The sequence below is a fragment of the Phoxinus phoxinus genome, assembly GCF_949152265.1.
Source record: "Phoxinus phoxinus genome assembly, chromosome: 3".
In the NCBI taxonomy this organism is placed as follows: Eukaryota; Metazoa; Chordata; class Actinopteri; order Cypriniformes; family Leuciscidae; genus Phoxinus; species Phoxinus phoxinus.
In genome coordinates this window covers 17473340-17499738 of record NC_136878.1, presented here as the reverse complement: position 1 = coordinate 17499738, position 26399 = coordinate 17473340, and the positions used below count along the sequence as shown (strand labels likewise).

General features: G+C 38.0%; 1 protein-coding gene across 1 annotated transcript in view; it reads left to right on the top strand.

Moving 5' to 3' along the window:
• The first annotated feature begins 241 nt into the window (after window positions 1–241).
• Window positions 242–26399, top strand: part of cacna1ba (calcium channel, voltage-dependent, N type, alpha 1B subunit, a) — a 108053-nt gene continuing 81895 nt past the window's right edge. Inside the window, exons 1-3 of the mRNA XM_079605960.1 lie at window positions 242–523; window positions 2477–2572; window positions 3457–3596. Coding sequence (XP_079462086.1) covers window positions 248–523; window positions 2477–2572; window positions 3457–3596 — 512 coding nt within the window. The 5' untranslated portion in view covers window positions 242–247. The remainder of the gene's footprint in view (window positions 524–2476; window positions 2573–3456; window positions 3597–26399) is intronic.

Below are 26399 nucleotides of genomic sequence, written 5' to 3'. Positions count from 1 at the left end.
TGGATTGTGTAACGTGGAGCGACAAACTTTAACTGGCATTCGGTTCATAACAGAGATGCGTTTAGATGTGCTCTGAATGGCTGGAATACTTTAAGCAACTCTGGCTGAACAAGCTCTCGTGCATGCCAGACCTGTACGGATGAGAAGAACTCGTGGCTGGGACTACATCGCGCGTTGTGATGCTTCTAACTTACACTCTGTCTGATGTGAATTTGGATTTCTATAGTCAAATCTGCGCGTTTCTAGAATGGCTCGCTTCGAAGACGATCTCCCGACCCGGTATGGAGGCGGTGGCTCTCCAGCGGGTCCAGTCAGAGGGGCCATGCGGCAGCCAGGCCCCCCAGTCGGACCGAGGGTCTATAAGCAAACAATGGCCCAAAGAGCCCGGACAATGGCCATATACAACCCAATACCGGTCAAACAGAGCTGCTTAACAGTCAACAGATCCCTTTTCATCTTCAGCGAAGATAATATCATTCGGAAATATGCAAAGAAAATAACAGAGTGGCCATATCCTTTACACAAATCACAGGCACTTGTAGGAGGGTAAAAGCCTAATATGACTGTTTAAAAAAAAACAAAAAAAAACACAGCAATAGGCCTAATTCGGGTTCACCTATCAGTGTTAAAAAAAATGTTTTACATTGATTTAGTATGCTAGTTAAGCTCGCAAAAGTTTGGCGGAAATAGAGGTATCGTTTTATTCAACATAAGTTGTAAAAGTTGTTTCGGTTACATTTACTCTTATTGGATGAAACTGACATGCAGTAGGCTATGCAGGGTGGTGTCTCGCTGATGAAGCAAACATTACAAGAGGGGTCATTTGCTTTAGAAATACGTGTCCCCGGAAATCAGCGCAGATTAGCTTTAAGTAGCCACTGCCACTTTATATTTGCGATTAGCATGCGAAATGTATTTCGCGGTTGCTTGATATATTATATTCTGTAGGCTAAATCTCGTGACGTGAAATGCCATTTAGAGATTATTGTTTTTGTCCTTTTCTCATCCTGCGGTATTGATTCTTTTCAGTCAGGAAACGAGACTCGGTCTCTGTCGCTCATGGCAACCAGAACAACTCTCGCATTGGGCTGCCTAGTGCTTAAATTGCTGTGCAGTCTCATGAGAATTGCCTCTGGGAATACCAGCCACTGGCTGCAGCCAGTCATAAAGTAGTCTGTGCGTTATAATATAAGAGCATTCGCAGCTTATGTCGCAGGATGCAGTCCAAAAGCAATGAAGTTGATAGTCTAGCCAATTTAAGCGGAACAGTTTAGTGCTTAAACGTTATGGGCGCCAATATAATTCCGAGGCCATTGTTTGATGGTTCCGAATCTGAACGAGCATTTCCCTTTGACGTGGAAGAGTTTAGGGGCTGTTTCAGTCGCTCTCCAGGGTGCTGAAGCTCATACGTGTTTAAAACTCGCCTAGGGAAAAACCTAAGTGATGGAGCCTGAATAGATTACCACCCTGGAATAAAGATTAGAATTAACATTTCGATTTTGTTAACTTAAAACTTAATGAACAAACAAGGCGAAATTTGACTTATTTGAAATGCTTCTGGAAAAATTATTCTATTTGCAGAAGGCTTTACATTTGCTGTCCAACTTTGCTGTATTGTTTATGTTATAAGTCCAACATAGACTGAAAAAAACAATCAAATGTTAAATATGTGATCAATTTCTCTTTAGTCATAGACAGACATAAGTAATGAGTTCTTTTCATCAAATCATTGACTATTGAGATACTTGAACAAAACATATCTCACAACTTCACCTGCCAAACTCACCTGTGAAATTATAACAATAACATTTTAATTGGATTGAGCTGAAAATTACATTTTGTGAGAAATGGAAATTATACCCAAACGTATATAAATACCTCTAAACAAAAATAATCCAAAATACGTTTTTGATACAAAAAAACTTTTTTTTAATTTTTTATTTTGTTCCCTGTTTTGTCCCAGTTCTCATGTATCCGTTTTCAATTTCAAGCACTAAGGGGGGTATAATTCAAATTCCCCCATTTATTGATAATGTCTTTATGCTCAGACTACAATGAGTCTAGTCTGACGCAAATGTGTTTAGAAGAGTGCCCCGGGAAATAATTATCCTCCTCCCCACTAACCAGCAGCTTTGTGAGGAATGATGCAGTTCACACAGCTCTTGACTGAGCCATACGGTACCTCAGATGAAGTGAGGTCATTTTTTATCAGTAATTCTTGTTAATAAAAAAAGTGATATTGGAGTTAAAGTATGGTGCATTTTAAATATTGTTCCAAAGAAGTCTCAGTGGCTCTCATAGATACACTATTAAGTGAATATTAGCTCTAAATTTAAGTTATTTGTTCTTTATACTGCTCTTTATTGATTTCTGCCGTAGCTTCCAAAATTGCTCGACGATCATGTTATTGCTGTGAATTAATTCTAACTATTTGTATCCCATGGACTCTTTCCTTAACACCATCACTCCATTTGAGTACTTGATTCTCGCCACCATCATAGCAAACTGCATTGTACTGGGCTTAGAGCAGCATTTACCAGCTTTAGACAAGACACCCATGTCAAAGCGGCTGGTGAGTTGGACTTTCCCTCATTAATCACACTGCGATTTTATAATAGTCCTTTGAGCACCATTATTGTTTATGTAGTAGTCTCTTTTGCAGCATTACCATATAAAATCAGAATTTTTCTGTTCAGATGCGGAAAGCTTTTACTTTAGAAACTTTTTATTGTTTCACCAAAGGTTTTGTAAGAAGCAGTTGTTACTGTAGGTCAACATTTTGCGCAGCCCTCATTTATGTGATTCATTTAGCAGACACATCGATCCTTTGTGAGCTGCTGTCAGTCATTCAACGGTGAATCCTTTAACCGCCCTGATGAATTGATCCACAGATCTTTCTTGGTGCTTGACATTTGATTGACATTTCAGTGTCTATAATAAAAGAGGACAGTAAACTTAAAAATGAACTGTCTTGTCTGCTAAAACTCTTGAACATTCTGTGTTATTCTTTTCATGTATATTTCTTCTGAGATTTTATAAATGTGTACATACTATACTATATATATATATATATATTATATATTTAATTAGTTTTTGTCTCAACATTTGTCATTCACTTCCGGGTCAAGTCAGGGTATTGAATATGTGTTTCACTTATGAACTGCAATTTTTAGATGCTCTGTTATTAGAGGTATTTGCTTTCAATAGTTATACTGAGAGAATAGAATATACTGAGAAATAGTAAAAGGCTCCCCATTCTCCAACTTTAATTTGCTTTATTTTACTGTATTGTGCTGCTTCAGTGTTCTGTGGAAGAACAACACTTTAATGAAAGTTGTAAAATATTCAGTGCACTTGCCACTGAGAGATTTATGTTCCTCTTTATACATTGTAAACTTGCATCTTGTATCTTAATTTGTATGAATAACTGCTTGTGTCTCTCCTCGCTCATGACAGGATGACACTGAACCCTACTTCATCGGAATATTTTGCTTCGAGGCCGGGATCAAGATTATCGCTCTAGGCTTTGCTTTTCATAAAGGCTCCTACCTCCGCAATGGCTGGAATGTTATGGATTTTGTTGTTGTGTTGACGGGGTAAGTTCAAATATTCTTCAAATCGCAACTCACTGAATGGTTACTGAATGTTTTTTTTGTCTAAACGATAAACCTTAAACCAAAGGAAAGCAGTATAAAGCATATGGCCATGGTCTGTGACATGAAAAAGAAAATAGCCAATTGGTTTGTCGCTTTAAGGCTGTCGTTGACAAAAACCTCAGTGGAACTGAGTGGAGAAGCAAATCGGTCTGCTTGACCCAAGCACAGGCAGTGTAGCGGAGGTCCTGTACATGGATAAATGATGTTTGGGAATCTAGCCTGCAGTCAGACCAGGGGTCTGTGTGCACGGGGTCTGGCTTGCGCTCCAATATTACAAGCGGGCTGGTACTTTAGAGGTGTAATGGGGCATAGAGGGAGCTACTTCATATCCAGCAAGGCATACAGCGAGGACTTTCTGATCCTTATTTATAGCAGTATACTCTGGTGTAGATGATTGCTACTGTCTGCATTGTATTTGCCTAGAGATATTGCTCTACTCGTTTTGGTTGTTTTTGAAGTGTTTCTGAATTTGCATTGTTAGATGGTTTTGTGAGAGGCAACATAGGAACTTCAATACCAGGATCCAGCTTTACTTGGTGATTATTGGATTACAGTTATTTAGTTGCATTGCATTTGCATTTCAAATATTTGAAGACAAGTCGTATTATCACAAGGTATTTTCTTATACAGGGCAGTGCTATTTTCACTAGGTATTAGTTAAATTATTGGTTTGTAGCAGGTTTATGGGGGTTATGCGCACACTTCTGTATTCTGTAAAACAGGTCAAACAGCTTCTGGTTCAGGTCTTTTGTATGTGCTTCTTTAGAGTCGTTTTACTCAATATGCCTTCAAAGGAGTGAGCAAAGATGAGCATAAACGAATTCCATTGCATAAGCAAATTGATATCTAACAGTTTTTTTTATTCTTCTCGCTAACATTTAAATATTTAAATTAAACAGAACGGCAACAATAAAAATAACTAGCTAGATTTGCTGATTACCTTAAAAGTGTAGTCGCCGTTCGTACTGCCATTAACACTTTCTCCAACAAGTGGATGCAGTGAGACCTGTTTTCTTGTTTGTCCACATTTAGCATAAAGCCTATTATAGTAAACTAGAACTATAACCATGAAAACAGTTCCATTACCTGAAATTATATACATGTTAACTGAAATAAAATAAAATAAAAATAACATTTTATTTCAGCTAATTGCCAAGGCAACAATTCTCATTTGAATTTTTTAAAGAGGACCTATTAAGTTTGTATTTATTTAATTTTTATTTTTTACATTTTCAAGTGTGTGATGTTACTGTTTAAACATGAAAAATGTCTGCAAAGTTACTAAGCACAAAGTCCACTTTAAATGAAGTTATTCCCTATTTCAGTAAGCTCTGTTTCGGAACTCCTTGAAACGCCTCGATTGTAGTCTTGACTTTTCTTCCGGGAACGTACCTTCACAGTATTCCTCATTTAAATAATTGCCGCCCAAGCCATATATATATATATATAAAAAAAAAAAAAAAGAAGCCTGGTTGAATAGCTTGAGCAGTGTGTTGAAACGCACATTTATGGTAAAAGGGGTGTGACATTTCCGAAACATGATCGTAGCGGTTGACCAATCAGAACACACTGGTCCAGCCGACCAATCAGAGCACGTCGTAAACTCTGCAAAAAATTTAAAAATATATGAAAAATAACTTTTTTTGAACATTCAAGCATGAAAACTTATTCTAGTAGACCCCAAAACTCAAGACTATGTAAAAGAACATAATATGGCCTCTTTAACTTGATCTGCTGTAATGAAAAATAATATGTAAACATATTTAAAAAAACTAATAAAATGACAAAAACACACAGCAAAATGACTTTACAATCAAAATGAAAATGGAAAATATGAATAAAAACTATAATAGTATCTTAATGGAGGACCACCGGCAGACTCATTTTATATTGAAGGAAGAGGTGATGTCATTTAAAATGGACAACATGACTGGCTCCACTGGTTGACGGGCCACAGGGATGTGCTCTCATCCTGGGGAACTGTGCCGTGACGGGCATGGTGTTACTTACACTGATGCTGCTCCCTGTATGGTTACTGGCACCACTAGGGAGTGTCCTGCCTTTCTCTGCCTAATGGCAGGGAGATTTGTTTTGTCCATCCACAGAGGCTTACGTCAGCCCATCACCTCTCTGCAATAAACCGATTTAGTGGAAGCAGTTCTGTTCCTGCAGCGGAAGAGGCTGTGCAGAAAGTATAGAGCTGTCTATTTGCCTCTGGACATCTGAGGCAGCCAGTGGAGTTTATTTATAACAGACATAAAGAAGTCACATTATAACAGCGAGCCTCTTAAACTAGATATTAATATCACTTCATATTTATATCTGTGAATACATATTTGATATTTGCAAAAGGTGAATATTTCTATGTGTATAAAATATATAGTTTTGTTTTATACATAAAATTATATAGGCTAAATACATTTTTTTTAAATTATATAAATAAATAACTTGCTATATATATATATATATATATATACTATCAAGTTATTTATTTATATAATTAAATATAATTTATATAATATATAATTATATAATTTATATAATATATATATAGCTATATATACAGGCGAAACGCGGAAATTTTTAATATCGTGCAAAAGTTATTTTATGTGCTTTATTGAGTCCAGAGTCAACTCAGCCGTCTACCAGGACATTAGAGCACTTCATGCTTCTTCCAGCAGACAAGCTTTATGGAGATGCTGACTTCATTTTCCAGCAGGCACCTGCCCACACTGCCAAAAGAACCAAAACCTGGTTCAATGATCATGGGATTACTGTTCTTGATTGGCCAGCAAACTCGCCTGACCTGAACCCCATAGAGAATCTATGGAGCATTGTCGAGAGAGAGATGAGACCGAACAATGCAGAAGAGCTGAAGGTCGCTATTGAAGCATCCTGGTCTTCCATAACACCTGAGCAGTGCCACAGACTGATAGCATCCATGCCACGCCACATTGAGGCAGTAATTCATGCAAAAGGGGCCCAAACCAAGTACTGAGTTCATATGCATACTTTTCAGAGGGTCGACATTTCTGTATTTAAAATCCTTTTTTATTGATTTCATGTAATATTCTAATTTTCTAAGATTTTGAATTTGGGGTTTTCATAAGCTGTAAGCCATAATCATCAAAATTATAACAAATAAAGGCTTGAAATATCTCACTTTGCATGTAATGAGTCTATATAATATATTAGTTTCACCTTTTAAGTTGAATTACTAAAATAAATGAACTTTTGCACGACATTTAAATTTTTCGAGTTTCACCGTATATATATATAAATAAAACCATTTATATAATATGGTGGCTTAATTTTAAATACATCTATACATTTATTTTACAACCAAAATGTATACTAGTATCCACAAATATATATTTATATTATACTTGGTGTTGTTTTTACTAATATATAAAAATAATTATATAATATTCACTCTGTTCACCTATTTCCCTAGTATTTTATTGGTGGCAGTCAGTTGATTAAGCAGTCTCTGTCACCTTTAGTACAGGAGGGTCCATCACCCAGATCATAACATGTCTAGCAAGAAATGGATTTGCTTCATTAAAGGGGGGCAAGATGGTATAATATGGTAATAATCACAATCAGAGCACACCCTAAAAGGGTCTGCAGTTGAGCGGTTCAGTAGTATGATCAGTCTCAGTCAAGACTTATTGATCCATGTTTCAACCCCAGACTGCTGTTCGATTATCAGAGTATACTATAAATCACATACAGGCTTTTGAATGCTTCTGAACGATGTAACGAAGGCTTGTTACTGTAAAAATTGTGTACTGGTTATCAGTAGGCTCACACACACTAGCTGCAGCGGTGTGTATGCTTAGTCTTTAATGAACTTCACAGCATAAAACACATATGATGTATTTTAATGAGTTATGGGATGCTTCTTCAGAAGGCATCCTTTGTATGGTTTTACTGATTGAACTTGAGGGATATGTCGTATAGTATTCAATGTTTTTTTTTAGCTTCCACAATCAATCACTTTCTTTATCAATTTTTGCTTTTTAGGCTCAGTGAGCTTGGAGTGTGGGCGGGGCTGTCCTGTGCGACACTAGAGAAATGGAAACGACTGACAAAATGTTGCGTTTGCTGTGGATTCAATTCAATTCCTTTTATTGTCATTGCATTATACAATGAAACGAATTAGCAAACCTTACGGTGCATCCACACATGACAACACAACACCAATAATTAAGACAACATAAATGTAACACACTACAATACAGAAACTTGACAGTTTCATGTAAAGATATTGCACATTATCATGGAACATATATCTTCTGGATAGGACTTGGTGTCAGTTTAATGGAAACTGCAAATTAGTCATTTTAATTGCATAGGTTATTCTTACATTATTATTACACTCAGGATTGTTTCACAGGAAATAATAGTGTTCTATCAGTACAGTTTATAATATCAAAATCAAAATGATGTCATATAAAAATGTAATAATAATGATAATAAAACGAGTAGTATTTCCCTCCTTTATCCAGTCTCACAGCTCTAATGTGCCTCCAGTAAGATCTTTGGACTTGCTAATAAGAGAATATATCTGACTCTCTGGGTTCACATCTCGATCAATATTGTATTGAACCAAACAGTAAGGGAATGGCTTTGCTACACCACTCTTCTTTATGGCTGTTCGAGCGGCGCACTCCTTCTCTCCCTCTCTCCTTTAGTGGGTGAGGGGTGTGGTGATGGCCAGGGATCATGCTGCTGTTGATGCTGCGATGAACCGGATGGCCGCTGGGGTTCCCTGCTCAGATCAGTCGCTCTTAATGAGCTGCATGGGTTCCCCAGAGGACCATTATGTTCGCAGCCTTGTGTTTCTCTGGGCTCCCATAGAAAAGGATCCTGAGGAGGGCTTTGGATATTATGTAGAGGAAATGTATTGCATTTGGATAAATTTGATGCTCAAACTCAAATGACCTTGGAGCCACTCGCCAGATGAACATTGGTGACAAATGCAAATGTTTACACAACATACATTTTTTCGTTATACTGTTATTGGCTTGGTTATACAATTGCTGCACGGTTACCCAAATTTATTTGGAACAATGTGAGCACAGTTTGTTGTTGTCAACTAGGCCTTTAATAAGCCATATTGATTTATATTATAAATAACATAATATGTTTTAAAAATTAAAAATTAATATTATATTAATATAATGGGCTGCCGTTTACGAAAAATGTAAGAACAGTATAAGATAACATTAAAGGTCAAACCGAAATGCAGAAAATGAAAACGCTGCATTTAAGAATGGACTATGAATGCTTGAGAGTCCAAAACTAGCTGGTAGTTTAATGCCTTTTTTTTTCATTAAATATATGTGCTTACTTTATATTTTACTCCTCCATCTGTTAAGGGTTGTGTAGGTGGTATGGAATATCCTGCTGCTTCTAACACAACGTCAAGAAACAAACTGAAGCTTTAAACACCATCTTTCCAGAGCTTTTGCTTTATCCTATTTGATCACTGCAGTCTGGGGAGTAATTGAGTCATGTTCCCTCACATTTTTTTTATATTCCAATAACTGGAGCTCTGTCTTGTTTGTTTTTTCCCGTTCTATTATCTAGTTCTAATGTGTACCCAACTGTATATGTTGTAAAGTTGCTGTATATGTTTTGATCCCTTTTACTGCATTGAGTAACCGTCTTCACTGTGTCTATTCCTCCTTCCTGTTAAAGAAATGTAGATTTTGCAGTAGTTGCACCTCTTAAAGCAATATCCTGATTCCCTCTCTCTTGATTTTCTGATAGTAGATTGGGTGTCTGTGGTTGCCACAGAGGACCTTAATACCTGTCAATATTGGTGTGTTCCTGTGAGTGACTGAAGTAATTGGCATGGAGGGAGATGCAGTATTTTAGACATTCACGGTGTTGCAATCCTCCCTTGGTGTTGGCCTAAACACGCGGATATCATTAATTGATGAGGACAGTGTCAAATGCTTTGAGATTGTCAGTGTCTAAAAACAAGGTGATGAGCTCATTTGTGAGTGATCTCTGTGTGGATTCTCTCTGCTCTACGTATGCATCATGTTGTGATCTATTTGATGGCATAGAGGAAAGTAAGTTCTGTGCAAATTTTTAGCACATCGACCAGATCAAGAGGTGTGGGATCAAACGATTGTGAACTTTTCATTGAAGCTGAGCATATTGAATCAAGTCTCCCACTGTTGCTATCTTTCCTTCATCTCTGGCAATGTTTAAACTAGAGATTAGGGTTGTCATGATATCATTTTTCAGATTTCAATGCCAGTGAAATTAATTTATTCTCAATAAGAATGTTGAGCCCTGCACATGACATGCAGACAACAATATGTATATTGTGGCAATGCATTAAGAATCGGTTCTCTCCTTTTATTAAATTGTGACCACTATTTACTCATTAATTCCCTTGTTTTAGTAAATCGTGGCCACATTGAACTTATTAGTTAGGCTACCTTACCTCGTTTTGTTTTTACTAAAACGATAGAACAAATAAGTTGTCACAGTCTGGTTGTAATGAAGCGCGCAACAAAGGAGTAAGGAACAAAACAGTCTCTATTAAATCCACAACGTAAAAATGCTGGAGATCGTAAGAGTAATATAAACGCAACCACACTGCACTGACGTTAATACTGACGATACCAGACATTAGAACGAAGGAAACTCAGGGCTTACATACATTGTGAGATGTGGAACTTGTGAGAACTCAATCAAAAATCAAGGGGAGAAACTAGCAAAGGGAACACAGGTACAACAGGAAGAGAACACAGAGAAAACGATACAGGAGAGATGACAGATGGAGAGACCGGGGTGAGGATGGTGGGACGATCCATGACCATGAGCAGGAGTAGCCTGGCAGGGACCCAGAGAGCAGCCAGGATAATGGCCCACGGCAGAGTTGAGGGAGGAGCCATGGTGGAGACTTGGCTGACAATGGAACGATGGAGCAGATGGAAGAGGAGACCAGGATGCAGATGGAGAGCTGATGAGGCAGGGCAACATCGATGGTCCTGGAGGCTGAGCCGCAGTGATGAGCGTCCGAGGTGGAGCCAGGGTTCCAGAGGACTGAGGTGGAGCTGGTGTGACTGAGGACCGAGGTGGAGCCGGAGGTAAGGTGGAGCCAGATGTATTATACCAGGGAGGAGCTGACGTGAACCAGCGGAGGCGGGGTCAACGGACTGGCTGGCTTTGGAAGAGGAGGCGGGAAAAAGAGCGATCTCTGGAGAAACAGGAGACTTGGAGATGGGCGGAACCATTGGAGACACAGGAGACTTGGAGCTGGGCGGGACCAGCGGGGACGGGATAATCAGGGAAACATCCTCTTCCAAATCATAACAAAAATGAATAGAGGCCAGCTGCAGCTCACCCTCAGCGAAGAGTTCCTTCCATGCCCTCGTACTACACGAGCTGTCCCGCGACGACGCACAGTGTTGCCGGCTCAAGCACCTCGCCAGACTCTCTGTTGGGATCGGGCTCCTGGGCGATGGTTGGCTCAGTCCTCTTCTCTGGCGCTGACTCGTGCATCGTGGCTGACTCAGGATCTCCGTCTACGGTGGGCTCTGGCATCGTGTCCATGCAGTGTGTGGGCGGTGGCTGGCTGGCCTCTGGGGCTGGTGATGTCATCCTCAGTGGACGCAGAATGGTGAATGCCAATCCCTTATTCACCAGCACTCACTCCACATGTGCGGCGAAATTCCCCCAAGGACTGTTCACTTGGAGGCGTGCCCTGGACCGGATGGTGGGTTAGGCACACCATATCTAAAAAGTCCCTTGTGTGGTCCTTCAGTAAATGGTTCTTCTGCTTGAGGCAGAACAACGGAACCACAGGTAAATCCATTGTAAGGGGGAAAGAAAAAAACGCAGCTAAAACAATCTATGCTCGGTCTGGTATTCTGTCACGGTGGGTTGTAGAGAAGTGTACGACAAAGGAGTAAGGAACAAAACAGTCTTTATTAAATCCACAACTGAAAAACACAAACAGGAGATTGTTAATATTGATGATACCGGAATAGTTAATACTGACGATACCGGACAATAAAGGAAACTCAGGGCTTAAATATATACAGGGATAATTAACATAACTTAACATAATGTAAGGAACACGTGAGAACGCAATCAAAAACCAAGGGTACAAACTAGCAAAGGGAACACAGGCAAAACAGGAACAGAACACATAGAAACAAAACCAAAACATAACAGAGCATACTAACGAATTACGTTTGTAAAACGTGCTGACATATTAGGAAGACATGGAAATGAATTGTTAATTTGTGGGCATGATATACATTATTTTTTCCTGCGTGTCATGTGTGGGGCTCCATAATTTTTGATACCGCAGCATGCTATTATGCTAAGAAACATGTTCTTATTTAAATAGTTGTAATTAATTACATTATTAAATATTTGATATAGTAAATATTCGATGTCAAATATTAATATCAAAATTAATAAATTAACATTTTACTTGACTGACTTTCTTCTAAGGAACTTAAACACAACATTGGAGCCCATTGACTTGCATATAGTCAATACATGAAATTACAAAACATCTTGAATTCTCTGCAGAAGGGTGAATAATAAACCATGACAGAATTTTTAAAATATCAAATATCTGCAGTAGATACGTCAGCTTTAGTTTATGTGCATTCAGTCCTTTGTGAAAAAAATATATCAATACATCTTTTCCGGTGTGATTCAGCAGCTGTGCACAACACAATGTTTTGTTAGGAGGGGTTTGCCTGTGAAAAACCTTTGAGGTTTCAGCTGAGAGCAGTTGAAGAGGCTTATAGACGTTCTGTCGCTGCCTCCTGTTGAGGCACATCACTGAGACGCTGTGGGGGGCTTCAGTCTGACAAGTGTCGCTGTGTTTTGAGTGAGAGCAGGGTGTCAGCTTTGCAGGGAGGGGTTTAGATTAAATACCGACCAATTAGCAGAGCTCTTTCTCTCTCATTCTCTCCATAGCATCTGCACTGCTACTAGCATCTCAGGGAGGTTCCCCTTTGTTATTTTCACAGCTAACTACTCATTCGCAAGAGCACATGCAGTTTTTTCTCTTGTAGGAATGGCCAAGCATGGGTTTTTGTTTACTTTAACAAAACCTGCCACTAAGGCACTTTCCATTAAGAAATGATTGTTTTTCTGTTTATCAAGATTTATGCTGGTCTGTAGGGTATTTCAGAACATCTGAACAATTATAAATCACTTCTGGCCTGTTTGGGCTTTTTGGTAAATCCCAAACCAGTTCAGCGCAAATCCCTCCCTGCAGCGAATTCCATTGTTTAGGTTAGGGTGTAGGGTTAAGGGTCAGTGTTTGCTGTAGCATTGTGTAGGCAATCAGCACTGTGATTGACATGACCAATGAAATCTTTAGACTTGGCTGCGGGGTGAAGTTTCCACTAAACCTGTTTGGGGTGAAAAATCGTTATTTAAGATAACTAGTTAAGCTTATAAATGCTCATATTAATGTAAAGATTGAACCCGTACGTTTTAGGAAACACTCCTGTAAATAAGGGCTATTATATCAGGAATTTGCGTTTGGTAAGATGTCTGTTGGTTTAGAGGACTCATTTTTATTTTTTTGTTGTATTTTTTGGAGCTTTTGCCTATTTTTATTGACAAACAGTGAAAAGCGACATGAAATTATAGGTTAAGAGACATGGAATTGATTTGAGATACAAGGCTTAATGTGTCTGAAGCACATTAACAGCTCTGACCACCTCATATTTCTGTACAGGTCTTTAATGCAGATCTGATTTTTATTAATTATTTTAATTATTTCAATAAGACTCCATACAATCAAAATGTGGGGTTTCATGCCTCCTTGTCTATCAGCTTTGAAGACATAAGTTAACGTCCTTCTAAAAGTTGACAAAAAAATACTTTTTGCAGATATTTTAGCAGCGCCGTCGGTGTATGAATGAGTGAGTGAATGGGTGAATGTGAGGCAATATTGTAAAGCGCTTTGGTGGCCATTGGGTCTGTGAAAGCGCTATATAAATGCAGTCCATTTTACCATTTTTTTACCATATAACTTTGCTTTTATCAAAGGAAATTCATTAACCCAGGAAAGCAGTGATTTCATGGATCTTTAAGATTGTTATCGTGCTGAACTTTTGAGCTGGTGTTGCAGGTGGGGAATATTTAGTGTTAATGATGAAAACCCAGCTATGATAAGATTTTTTTACAGCAATACTTCAGCAGTGATGTTTTATCAGGGTAGGTTGACCTCTTTACATAACTCTGTGACCTGAGACATAAAGCCAGGGAAAAATGATTTCTGTAGTCTCTTCTGTATTCAGTTGTCCTCGGCTCACCTCACCGTGTCTGTTTGCTCTCGTGTAACAGTATGTGTGTGTGCATGTAAAATGAACTTCCAGACTCTATTCTACTGCTGCATTTATTCTGATATCGCTGTGAAATCTGTTGATTTGGGGGAGCAGTTGGGAGATATCAGCTGTCATTTAATTCTAAACAGTGAGCAGTGAATGACCCAGTCAAATATTTGAAAGCGGCTCTGTCTCATAAAGAAACGCAAACAATATATCAGAGCCTGTCCGCTTGGGTCAGGCCTCTTCAGTCTCTTTGAACAGGCTATAATTTAGACCTCAATTTCATGAGGTCTATTTCATCACATTCTCTCCCGAGTCACATGGGTCTCTAATAGAGGCATTGTCTGTTTACACACAGGGATGTTATAACAGGACTGCTGTTTGCTTAAGATAGAGCCATTAGAGTCGTATGACCTTTGTGACTCAGCTCTTCTTTATAGTGAAACAAACAAATACACTGATATAAAAAACAGTAAAGAGCTATGAATCATATTCTCTTTAGCTTTAGGTTGGATGGCCTGGCTGTGAAACCGTCATTTTAGAGAAAGCAGGATCAGCAATTGACTGCCTTTTTTCTTTTTTATTGGTCATTAGAATCCCTCCTACAAGCACAGATAGCCATCATGAAAATGGCTTTTATTAGAAGTTACGATTTATTACCTGCTCAATATCCAATAAAACATTTTTCCCTGAAATGAGACGCAGGGCATCATATTTCAGTGTAACACCATGTCCTAACCAGACACATTGTGACAAGTTTCCAGCACCAAGTGATTTAAGTTAGAGCTGAAATTGTTTCTGTTCTGAGCTGCATATTTAATTTAATTGGAAAATCTGAATATTTGGCTAGATCTATTCAGAATAAATCTGCGATTCGTTCAGGAGAACAAAATATTGGGGACAGATCTGGGGAAATTGGTGCAAAATGGTGAAACCGAAGTCAGACAGCAAATTATTCAGTCACGTGACTATTTTTGGATGCACATCTAGGAATTTATTCAGGAAATGTGTTTGTAGTTTGTGTACATCTTCTTTTAAATAAACAATTTAGGGTATGTTCTATTTAATGCACATTTTGGATCCCCCCCCCCCCCCACGTTATTTTCCATGAGATTATAAATCTTTTGCATTTTTAATGCAAAATGTATATTTGAATAAATTACAATTAAAACGTTTTTTTTTTTAAAGATGTCTCTTATTCTAACCAAGACTGCATTTATTGTATCTAAAATACAGTAAAAACAGTAATATTATTACAATTTAATATATAAATTGTCAATATATTTTAAAATATAATTTATTCCTGTGATAGCAAAGCTGAATTTCATCAGTCTCTACTTCAGTCTTCAGTGTCACATGATTCTTCAGAAATCATTTTAATGTTCTTCTCAAGAAACATTTCTTATTATTATCAATGTTGAAAACATTTGTGCTGCTTAATATTTTTTTTGCATGAAAACCATGATATGTTTTCAGTATTCACGAATAGAAAGTTAAAAAGAACAGCATTTATGTGAAATAGAAAACTTTTGTAACATTAGAAATGTCTTTATTGTTACGTTCGATCAAATGAATGCGTCCTTGCTGAATAAAAGCACTTACTGACCCCAAACTTTTGAACAGTAGTGTATGTGGATGGTTATCAGATAACCTCAAATGTGTATGAAAGTCACTGTACACTTCCTGTACACATCATGAACTATAGATGAGGCTTATTCGCTCTTCCCTGGAGACCCGTGGGGATGATGCGACAGCTACTGGGGTCAGGTAGAGTTTTGTTATGAAATGCTGTGACATTCGGACAGGTGTGTGAGGAAACCCTGCTGGGTGGAGTACCTCTGCAGCGACAGCGTGTCACCTTTCATCACAAACTACAGCGCCTCTGTTCGCTAAACACATCTATACACACATCAAGCTGTGCAAATGTTGAAGACGGTGGACGCTGATGACGTGGTCCCTGCGGATGCATTATTCAGCATGCCATGCACGTCCAGTAGCCAGATGTCAGTGTTATTGCAGTGGGTATTTTAAGCAGATCGCCAAGCAAACAAACAAATAAAAAGAGCTTGAAGTGTGAATCCTATAGTACTTAATTGGATGGGTGACAAGGGCGGATGTTTGTCCCCTGATAGCGTCCCATAATGCCCTCAGGATCTCTCCTTTTCTCTGGGGTCCTCTTGCTTACTTCTCTCCCAATCTTACATCACTCTCCTCTCTTTTGCCTCCTGGTATACTTCTAATTTTCCCCACAGTCCCTTTTTTCTTTCATCTTCCCCGTTTAATTTACTTTCCCTCTTATCATCCATTTCGCAAAAGTGTCTGTTTCTTTCGCTTGTCTCTCTCCACACGTTCCCATGCTCAGACAGTTAGCAGGAAGTCGAGTTGACGAGAGGAAGCGTTGATGTTTTAATGCTATTAGCTGGCCGTGTTGAGAGAGAGAGAGAGAGAGAGAGAGAGAGAGAGAGAGAGAGACGCTCATTAGTCACTGAATATAAGAACTGACAGTGAGTGCAGTCTGCATTGATTACCTTATTTTGTAACTAGCATGTTTTCCCTGGGAATCCATTTTTCTGGTGGACAGAAAGAGTTGGGAGATTTCGGTGCTTTGCGCAATACGTGTCTGGCAATTGCACATATTCAGCGTTGGGCCAAACGCTAAATATTTAATTGGGTTTTCAAACTGAAATGTATTTTTATAATATAATTTTTAATATAATTTATATTATCATATACACGTGAAACTCGAAAAATTTAAATATTTTGCAAAATGTAATTTATTTCAGTAATTCAACTTACAGGTGCTGGTCATATAATTAGAATATCATGAAAAAGTTTATTTAATTCAGTAATTACATTCAAAAAGTGAAACACACACAGACTGATATACTGTATTTCAAATGTTTATTTCTTTTAATTTTGATGATTATAACTGACAACTAATGAAAATCCCAAATTCAGTATCTCAGAAAATTTGAATATTACTTAAGAACAATACAAAAAAAAGGATTTTTAGAAATGCTGGCCAACTGAAAAGTATGAACATGAAATGTAAAAAAAAAAGGTGTTATGAGAGCCCAGGTTGCTCTGATAGTGGCCTTCAGCTCTTCTGCATTATTGGGTCTGGCGTATCACATCTTCCTCTTCACAATACCCCATAGATTTTCTATAGGGTTAAGGTCAGGCGAGTTTGCTGGCCAATTAAGAACAGGGATACCATGGTCCTTAAACCAGGTACTGGTAGCTTTGGCACTGTGTGCAGGTGCCAAGTCCTGTTGGAAAATGAAATCTGCATCTCCATAAAGTTGGTCAGCAGCAGCAAGCATGAAGTGCTCTAAAACTTCCTGGTAGACGGCTGCGTTTACCTTGGACCTCAGAAAACACAGTGGACCAACACCAGCAGATGACACAGTACCCCAAACCATCACTGACTGTGGAAACTTTACACTGGACTTCAAGCAACGTGGATTCTGTGGCTCTTCTCTCTTCCTCCAGAGTCTGGGACCTTGATTTCCAAATGAGATGCTGGCTCTCATCAGAAAAGAGGACTTTGGTCCACTGTGCTTTATTAAATCCAGAGTCAACGCAGCTGTCTACCAGGACATTTTCAGAGCACTTCATGCTTCCTTCATTTTCCAGCAGGATTTGCACCTGCCCACACTGCCAAACGAACCAAAACCTGGTTCAATGACCATGTTATTACTGTGTGATTTCATGTAATATTCTAATTTTGTGGGATTTTGATTTTGTGGGATTTCATAAGCTGTAAGCCATAGGCTAATCATCACAATTATAACAAATAAAGGCTTGAAATATCTCACTTTGCATGTAATGAGTCTATATGATATATTAGTTTCACCTGTTTATTTAAATTCTTGAAATAAATCAACTTTTTGATGATATTCTAATTATATGACCAGCACCTGTAAAAGGTGAAACTAACATTATATAGACTTATATATTACATGCAACGTGAGATATTTCAAGCCTTTATTTGTTATAATTTTTATGATTACGGTTTACAGCTATGAAAACCTTTTCACAATATTCTAATTTTGATTTTGGGTTTGAAGTTTCATAAGCTATAAGTCATAATCATCAAAATGATAACAAATAAAGGCTTGAAATATCTCACTTTGCATGTAATGAGTCTATATTAGTTTCACCTTTTAAGTAGAATTACTGAAATAAATTACCTTTAACACAATATACATTTTTTTCGAGTTTCACCTGTATAATCCTTTACTTTATATAAATACAATATTAGTAAAATTCTTTCATTTAATTATTACTAATTCATATTTATATTTTAATATGCATAGTATAATATAGAACTGGTATATTAAAGAAAATGGGGTCGCTGCATCTTTCTATCCATCTTGGTCTGAATTTGTATTGTAATGTTTGAATACTGTATTTTTTTCTTGTTTTTATTCTGATGCTTAAAGTCTTTTTTTTCTATTCTTATTGCCACAGAATAATCTTGTAAGCTTTGGTACACTGCTGAAGGGACCTGCATTTTAAAATGACTGATCAAAGACCTCCAAAGGGGACAAATGATGTGTCTTCTCGATAGATCATCCAGTGAATAAGTGTTAAATGCTCAATCACTCCTTAATGATAAGATGACCTGAAGTCATGATTAGAGATGTGTTGAGCTGAGTGGTGCTCACAGAGAAAAGCTGTTATCCGTAACAAGAGACACATGATGCATTGTGTCTGGCACTCCTCGCATTATCTCCACATAAAGCATTGATCTGTGGTTATTGTCTAAAGAGCTTGTATGCACTCACATTACGCAGAGCTCACAAATGATTGCCTTTTAGTCGCTTGTTAGATTTCAGAGATTTTTATTTTAAGGGCTTCCATCTTGTTCTTTTTTAGAATAATCTGACCGTGGCCTCTAGGTTAAATGAGTTTCCCCTCCACGTTTTAATTTGTTCGTGAAGATAAGGAAGCCTTCATCGACACTGTTCAGAGAGTTTTTCTGAATTATTTTTGCTCTCACCATATCTAATATTTATATGGCCTACTAAGCTACAAGAGCACTGAGCTCTTTGATTGATTTATCTTTTTGAGATGGAAACTGGGGTCCTGTGACCTATTTGCTCTCATAAGTTCTCAATATTTATTTTCATGGTACACCAGATCTTTCTATCCATCCATCCGTCCGTCCGTCTTTTTTTATTTTCCTCAACTCCAGTTTTTCTTGTTAAAAATGATTCTACTTTCTTTATATTCTAATTCAAATGGCAAATGGCTTCCTGTTCATTACCTTCAATTTCCGTAATTGAATTAGAATGTAATTCTGAATGGCGCACAATCTTGTACAGCCTAGTGCTGGCAATGCCGTGTTCATGTTTTGATTCCCTGAAAAAGCCTTATAGGTTTATCTTGAATGCATTTCAAGTTGTTTCAGTTTGGAAAAAGCATTTACCAAATGAACAAATGTAAGTACTAAATATGTGCATTTTTGGCGTGCAGCTCGGCCAGTCTTATTAGATGACTGAAATGAACTGTCGCAGTTGCATACTGTAATTTACTGTAGTGTCCAGGAGTACAGTTATATCCATGTATTGTCAGATGAGTTCAGATGAAGTCCTTCTGCTTTATATGATTTGTAAGGCTGTCAGTTGTGTCTTGATATAGTGACGTTTTGAATTAGACTGGTTGCTCATCTTTTGAGCATGAGGTTTGTACATAAGATGGGAGAACGGCAGTGCGAACTCCCTCATGTTTCAAACTGTCTTGCCTTTTGTTTTTTTTGTCCCCAGCTCCCAAAACTCATCTCTGTTTCTCTTTCTTTCCTTTCTTTCTCTCGCTCTGTCTGTCATAGTGTTCTAATGAGAGCAGTGGAGACCTTTGTCTCTATGGTGATGAGACTGGTCTCCAGTGTGTGTTTCCTTCTTGCTCAGTGGCTGGAAAAGCCCTTCACTCTCTCCCCTGATAGGTCAATACAGCTTATTTACAACACTTATTTAATCTAGAGTTTGGCCAGTTTAAAAAAAAAAGAATCTTATGGCTTCTACCAAGGCTTAAAGCAGTTGCTAGACATTGTGATAAAGTAGTTACTACTGGAAAAGAAGACACACAGATGCCTTTTGGTAAAAATGCAATGCAGTCACTCCCTTCTGTCTAGAAAGCGCATGTTAGCTCCAGGATAAGTTTACATTTGTGATGCTTCATGGTTTACCTCTGTCTGTCATGCATGTTTCATTTATATCTCTGTATTTGGATGAGGAAAAGAAAAGGACAGAGGAGATGCAGCTATATTCGAATCTGCTCCGCTGTGAGCCGTGCTCTACAATTACAGAGTAAGAGTGCCCTGTGCCAGCCCAGAATAATATAGCCAACATGTTTAATGAACTGTTTGGCTAACTGGTAAAATGAAAAAATACACAGCTAGCACTTCTGTGCACATGCCTGAGCTGAGAATAATCATTAAGCGCTCTTCCAGGGACACACCAACACCAAGTTTTTGTGCATCGGCCGACTTTTTTTCCGGTGTGTTCCGCACCACTGGCGCTAGTCAGTTTAGGGTTTTCTAGCATAAAGCGCTGCGTTTGTCATAATTAACTTTGTGAATGATGACAGAATTTTTGGGTGAACTGTCCCTTTAAGAATGCAACAGAATTCCTCTATAGATTCTGCCACAAGTACATAATGATTCCAGTGATCTCTTCCTTATCTAATCTGCCTCGCAGGGGAATTGATAGCTCATCTGCGCAGCGGGTTCTGAAGGGTCATTACCGAGGGGTTATGGAATCCATTTACAGATGTGCCATATGTTTTTATTATTGTTGTGATGCTGAGAGGTCTGCTTGCATCTCCGTCCAACCACAGAGAATTAGAGAGATTGCATATTGCATTATAGAGAGACATTCAGTGGCATGAACAAATACCTCTCAGATCAGCGTTCAACAAATGAAAACTCTTTTTCTATTATTACAATCATTTCATTGTAAATTTCCATCTTTGTAATAATTTCTTCATAAGCATTGTTTTTCCGTGCCCCGTCTCCCTCAAATTACTTCATTATTTGTGTGAGAAAGCAATAATACGTTCCAGCTACAGACTTTGTACAACAGCTCAATGAAAAACACAGATATATGTGTTTGTTCTGTACTGCTCTCAAAAATTGTCACAAAATTGAAAAATTATCTCTCACCTCTGTAGCAGATATCTAGATTTCATCTGTTTACGCGTATTGCGGTGAAGCAGCACTGAGCAAATGCATTATTTATTCCTTTATGAAGCCTGGTGAATTATAAAGCATGCACACCAATTTCAGTCAAATGCATTAGATCAATTGCAAAAAATGCAACTCTTGCATTTTTTCGGCTTGTGATATTATTTGTAATTTGCGGTAACTGTCTGTAATTCTGACTGCATTCATGAAGTTCTGATGGTCGTCTTTGATCTCACTTTCTTCAGGTATTTTAGACCTTGTTTTGTCGGATCTTCTCTCTATATTGACAGCGCTTTCCCTAATTTTACAAACAAAGAGAAGCCGCATCACAGGCTTCTATTGGCGGGAGTAATAACCTGCCGGTCAAAGATCAGTCTTAGGATAATGAATGGCATCTTAGCTGTGCTACTGACAGATTGACTTTGACCCATCATCAGCTCATTTGTGTATACAAGCTGCCTGTTGTATAAGCTGGAGATGCTGCATGGGATGATGTTGGCACGGTCCGCTAAGACAAAAGAAGCAGAGAAGCATAGTTGTCCTGTTGGCATGACTGTTGAAAGAATCCCGCCTCCATCGCTTGTTGTATTTTTTTTACGGTTGAGTCTTCCTGCTGTGCCATGAGCGCTGGAGTATAACTGCTGATCTCTTCAGCTCCATTAAGTAGCTAATCTCCCAGCAAGGGCGTGTGTGTTTTTATGCCTGCTTGTTAAGATGTTGCTAACTTGAGATGTCCGTAAGGTTGTATGTGATAGTTGTGTAAGGAGAATTAATAGTGCTAGTGTTATTTCTTCCCAAAGAAATCACAATTTCCCTCTTTTTTAAGCATTCTAAAGTGTTTATTCAACTTTGGGGACATTTTCTCCCCCCCCCCAACGTTTTGTTTTCTTAATATTTTGATCACATTAAAAGTGTCTTGGAAACTTTTTAGCATGCCTCCATATTCTTTTTTTATTATTGCTTCTTTTAAATTCCTTTTATGTATATATTTTATTGTTTTGCCCTCATACCAGATTGAGACTTTAAATTGTTCAAAATATGTGACCCTGGACCACAAAACCAGTCACATGGGTACATTTTTTGAAAATATTCATATATTGAATATATGAACATAATCTGAAAGCGGAATAAATAAGCTTTCTATTGATGTATGGTTTGTTATGATAAGACAATATTTGGCCGAGATACAACTATTTGAAAATCTGAGGGTGCAAAAAAATCGAAACATTGTGAAAATCGCCTTTAAAGTTGTCCATTTATGTTCACGATTGTGCTGCATTCACTCTCAAAAATAAACTTTTAATATATTTATGGTAGGAAATTTACAAAATATATTAATGGACAATGATCTTTACTTAATATCCTAATGATTTATGGCATAAAAAAATCGATAATTTTGACCCATACAAAGCTATTGCCACAAATATACCCGTGCGACTTATGACTGGTTTTGTGATCCAGAGTCACATATGATAATCTACAATAAATACACTAAATCTGGTAAAGTAGAAGAAACCAGTATTTCACCAAAATTACACTTTTATTTGAAAGTTTTTAGACTCATTATGACCTCACTTGTTCTGTCATTTCCAACACAACAATTTTCTCCCTAATATTTTTTTCAGTTAGTTTACTAGCTAGTTGTTTTGAGACAACATTATCAGTAAATATCTTAAAAAATATGTACAGAAAACTAAAAATCAAACTAAAATAATTTGTGTGCATTTAGAATACAAAACATGCTATCAGAAATTAGCCATAGCAAGAATCAGCGTCACTTCCATTACAGAATGCTATTAAGCTCACATAAGCCACACAATTTGTGATGTGATGGCGATTGTGGTTGAAATATTCATAACATTCAGAAATGTGGCAGAATTATACATTGCATGCATGTATATTACACTAACTGAAGATTGTTAGACAAATGAAGCTATTGGAAGTCTGTTACGGAGGTCTCACAGTCCAAAGGTGTCCATAGTTGAAGAAACAGCTGTAAATGTTCAGATGTATGTCTTGTCAAATGTTTATCATACTGTAGGTGTTGTTTACCTTTAGTAGGCTACATTGAGAGGGTCTTTGTTTAATTCTCAGGCAGGCTCTTGTATTTGCACAGCTTCTCTGTTTGTGTGGCTCTCTGTCTGCACACTGCCTAATGTGGGGAAGAGTGTCTGACCATGTAAAATCCACTGAAGTAATACAGCACTAACCTTAAAATAGTACGTAGTACCATCTAGGTGACTCCCTTCGGCCTATAATTAGTGCAGTAGCCTCTCAGATCTTCTGAAAATTGAACAGTGCCCTAAAGGCAGTGTATGAATCTTTAATGTGTTTTGGGTGCAGCTCTTATAATGATTTGACTTTGCTCAAGATTCGAGCAACAAGGTCTGACTGACACGGCTAGTTCTTAGAGGTTTCTAGCTGAAAAATTAAGAAAATAATAAACTTTTTAAAACACAAATGAGGCCAAAGACAAACGGTGTAAGCAATTCTTCTCTGAGAGTTTCTTAATACAGACACATGGAACAGATAATACAGTCAACATTTTGTATGCTCATATTTTAGAGAATAACTCAACAAGACTCAACTATTATGTATGGTCTAAATATTCTGATTTATAACTATAATTCAGATTTTATACAAAGTTATTCCATTACAAACAAACAATCTGAAATTAGGCAATGTTTGCTTGTGACCTCATTATGATGGGTAGTAAATAAATACTGAGGGCCAGATGTACGTATATTTGCGAACGCAGCGTTAATAGAGCCATGGCCAAGACGCAGAAAGCGCTTGATGTGAAACCGCAGTGTGCGTGTTATGTACCAAACCTGCAGTTCATCAGGTAATCAGCGCCTATCCCCACCCACTATACCGGAAATTGCACGTATTTAACGCCCAATTGAATGGGCCTCCTCCTCTTCTTCCAGTAACTGTAAAATTGCGTAGCTGCTTAATCTGTAACGCTTAATGATTTAGTTTTCACTCAACTGAAAAAGTATGATTCTTATGGCAAAAATCTTTTCAGCTCGTCTCCTTAGTCTATGTCTTCGTCTTGCTCAGATTATTGCTGACATTTCACAAGGATATGCCAGGAAATCCGCTTCCTAAGTTACACCTGCTTTTGAGATTTTCAGCGCAAAATAGAGGCGTGCTTTCACCGGCTTTTTCTGTACATAACGCGGAATACATAATTTGGCGCAGTTTATGCTTCCCCTCCCATCTCTTTATGTGACACTCCCACTTTCCCCTTGACCATCCCATGAATGCATATGCATGACACGAAAAGCGCATTTTGCCATTTTCAGTTCCCGCGACAGGCAGTCTGTGCTTTCATCTCGGTGCGTCCCGTTCGTACATACCCCGCCATGGTTTTATGCGCACTTTGCCAAACAAATAAGCCTGAAGTGGGCGCAAAAACCCTGTCCCTGAGTCTTTAATTCAAGCAGCTAAGCAAGTTCTAGCATGTTCTACACTCCCAGAGCTCTTAAAGGGCAGGGTGCAGTGCTTTACTTTAGCAGAGTATTATTTTTCAAAGGACTGTGTTTGTCTGAGTGTTGGATTTCCCTGGTGGATGTCTAGAGCGTTCTCATGTCTCAGTGTTGATGCAGGTTGAGCCATCCTCAGGTTCGTTCAGGGCCTCAGTGAGACAGCCAGTAAATCAACAGAATTGTAGGGAAAACATTGAGGCGAATTGATACTATGCTGTATATGAAAGCCAGGATTTTTCACTACTGTGTTGAGTCAGACTTCTTGGCTGAGAAGAAGAAAAAAGACACTCGAAGATGTGAGCGCAGAGATGCATCTTTCTGCTTTGAGGTTTTATCTGATATGTGGGAGTTAACTGTCAAAAGTTAGCACTTCAATCTAGTTCTCATATGACTTACTTTTTTTGGTGGAACAAAAAAGTAGATGTATTGGACAATTTCCCTACTGCTCTGTTTATAAAACAAAAGCATGTAGTGAACACTAACCAAGGACTGTCAAGTACTGACAATGACAAAAAAAAGCACCATGTAAGAATTCCATATGGTTTGGTTGCATATTCATAATCTTTAGAAGTCAAAATTGGGATATGGGATAGTTCACCCAGAAAGGAAAATACATGATTTCCTCACTCTCAAGTTGCTCTAAACCTACATGTAGTTCTTTCTTCTGTTGAACGTAAATAACTTTATAAAGGAAGATATTTTGAAGAATGTTATTGACCAAACAGTTTCTGGCCCTCACTTATTTCCATAGTATTGTTGTCTGTACTATGGAAGACAATGGGGACCAGCAACTGTTTATACCAACATTCTTTATAATATCTTCCTTTATGTTCAACCACAGACTGTAAAAAAAGATTGACGACGCCCCTTTGCTCTCTTCCATTGGTGATAACTGAAGCCGCCACTGTCAACTAAAAACAAACTTATTTTAAAAACAGACACTTGAATTTACATCAGCGTGATAAAAAATGACACACACCACCTTTGGAAAAAAGATATTTGAAGTGTAATTTAATTGTTTAGTTGGTCTCACGTCCCGTTGAATAACATGGGGAGGTGGGGTTTATGACATATACTAGGACCAGTGACTGGGGGGCGATTGAGACACTTTGGCTTCACTTTTCAGGACTTGTGCGGCACGCTTGTGTTCAACAGAAGAAAGCGTTTGTAAATGTAAGTTTAGGACAATTTGAGGGTGAGGATATAATGACAGAATTTTTATTTTTATTTGGACTATCTCTTTGTTATTCACTAATACGTATTCACATTCATATTTAATTCAATCATTCATCTTTACATACATTCAAATACGTTGTGTAAAAGTGCCAAATGCTATTGATTTTTGCACGTTTCATAACTAGTGCATGAATAGATTGATAGTGTCATTATGAAACTTGACAGCGCCTGATCACTGTTTGATTTCATACGGAAAAGAGAAGCCTGCTCATATTTTGCAAAACAACATGAGGATGATGAAACATTTTTCATTTTTGTGTGAACTATTCCAATAAGCCTGTCTTTTCTTTTCATATTTTCTTCCCCCGAGGAGACAAAACAAAAGTAGTGCATCTTGAACAGTGCAAATGAGGTTATATACAATGAGCAGAGTTTTCTCTCTTTATATCTGAAGCCATTGACTGCCAGTATTAGTTACCACACCATCTTTCTTCCTGTCTTCAAGCAAACATCCATCTGCCTTCGGCATCATCCAGACCCATTTAGTTAACTGTCA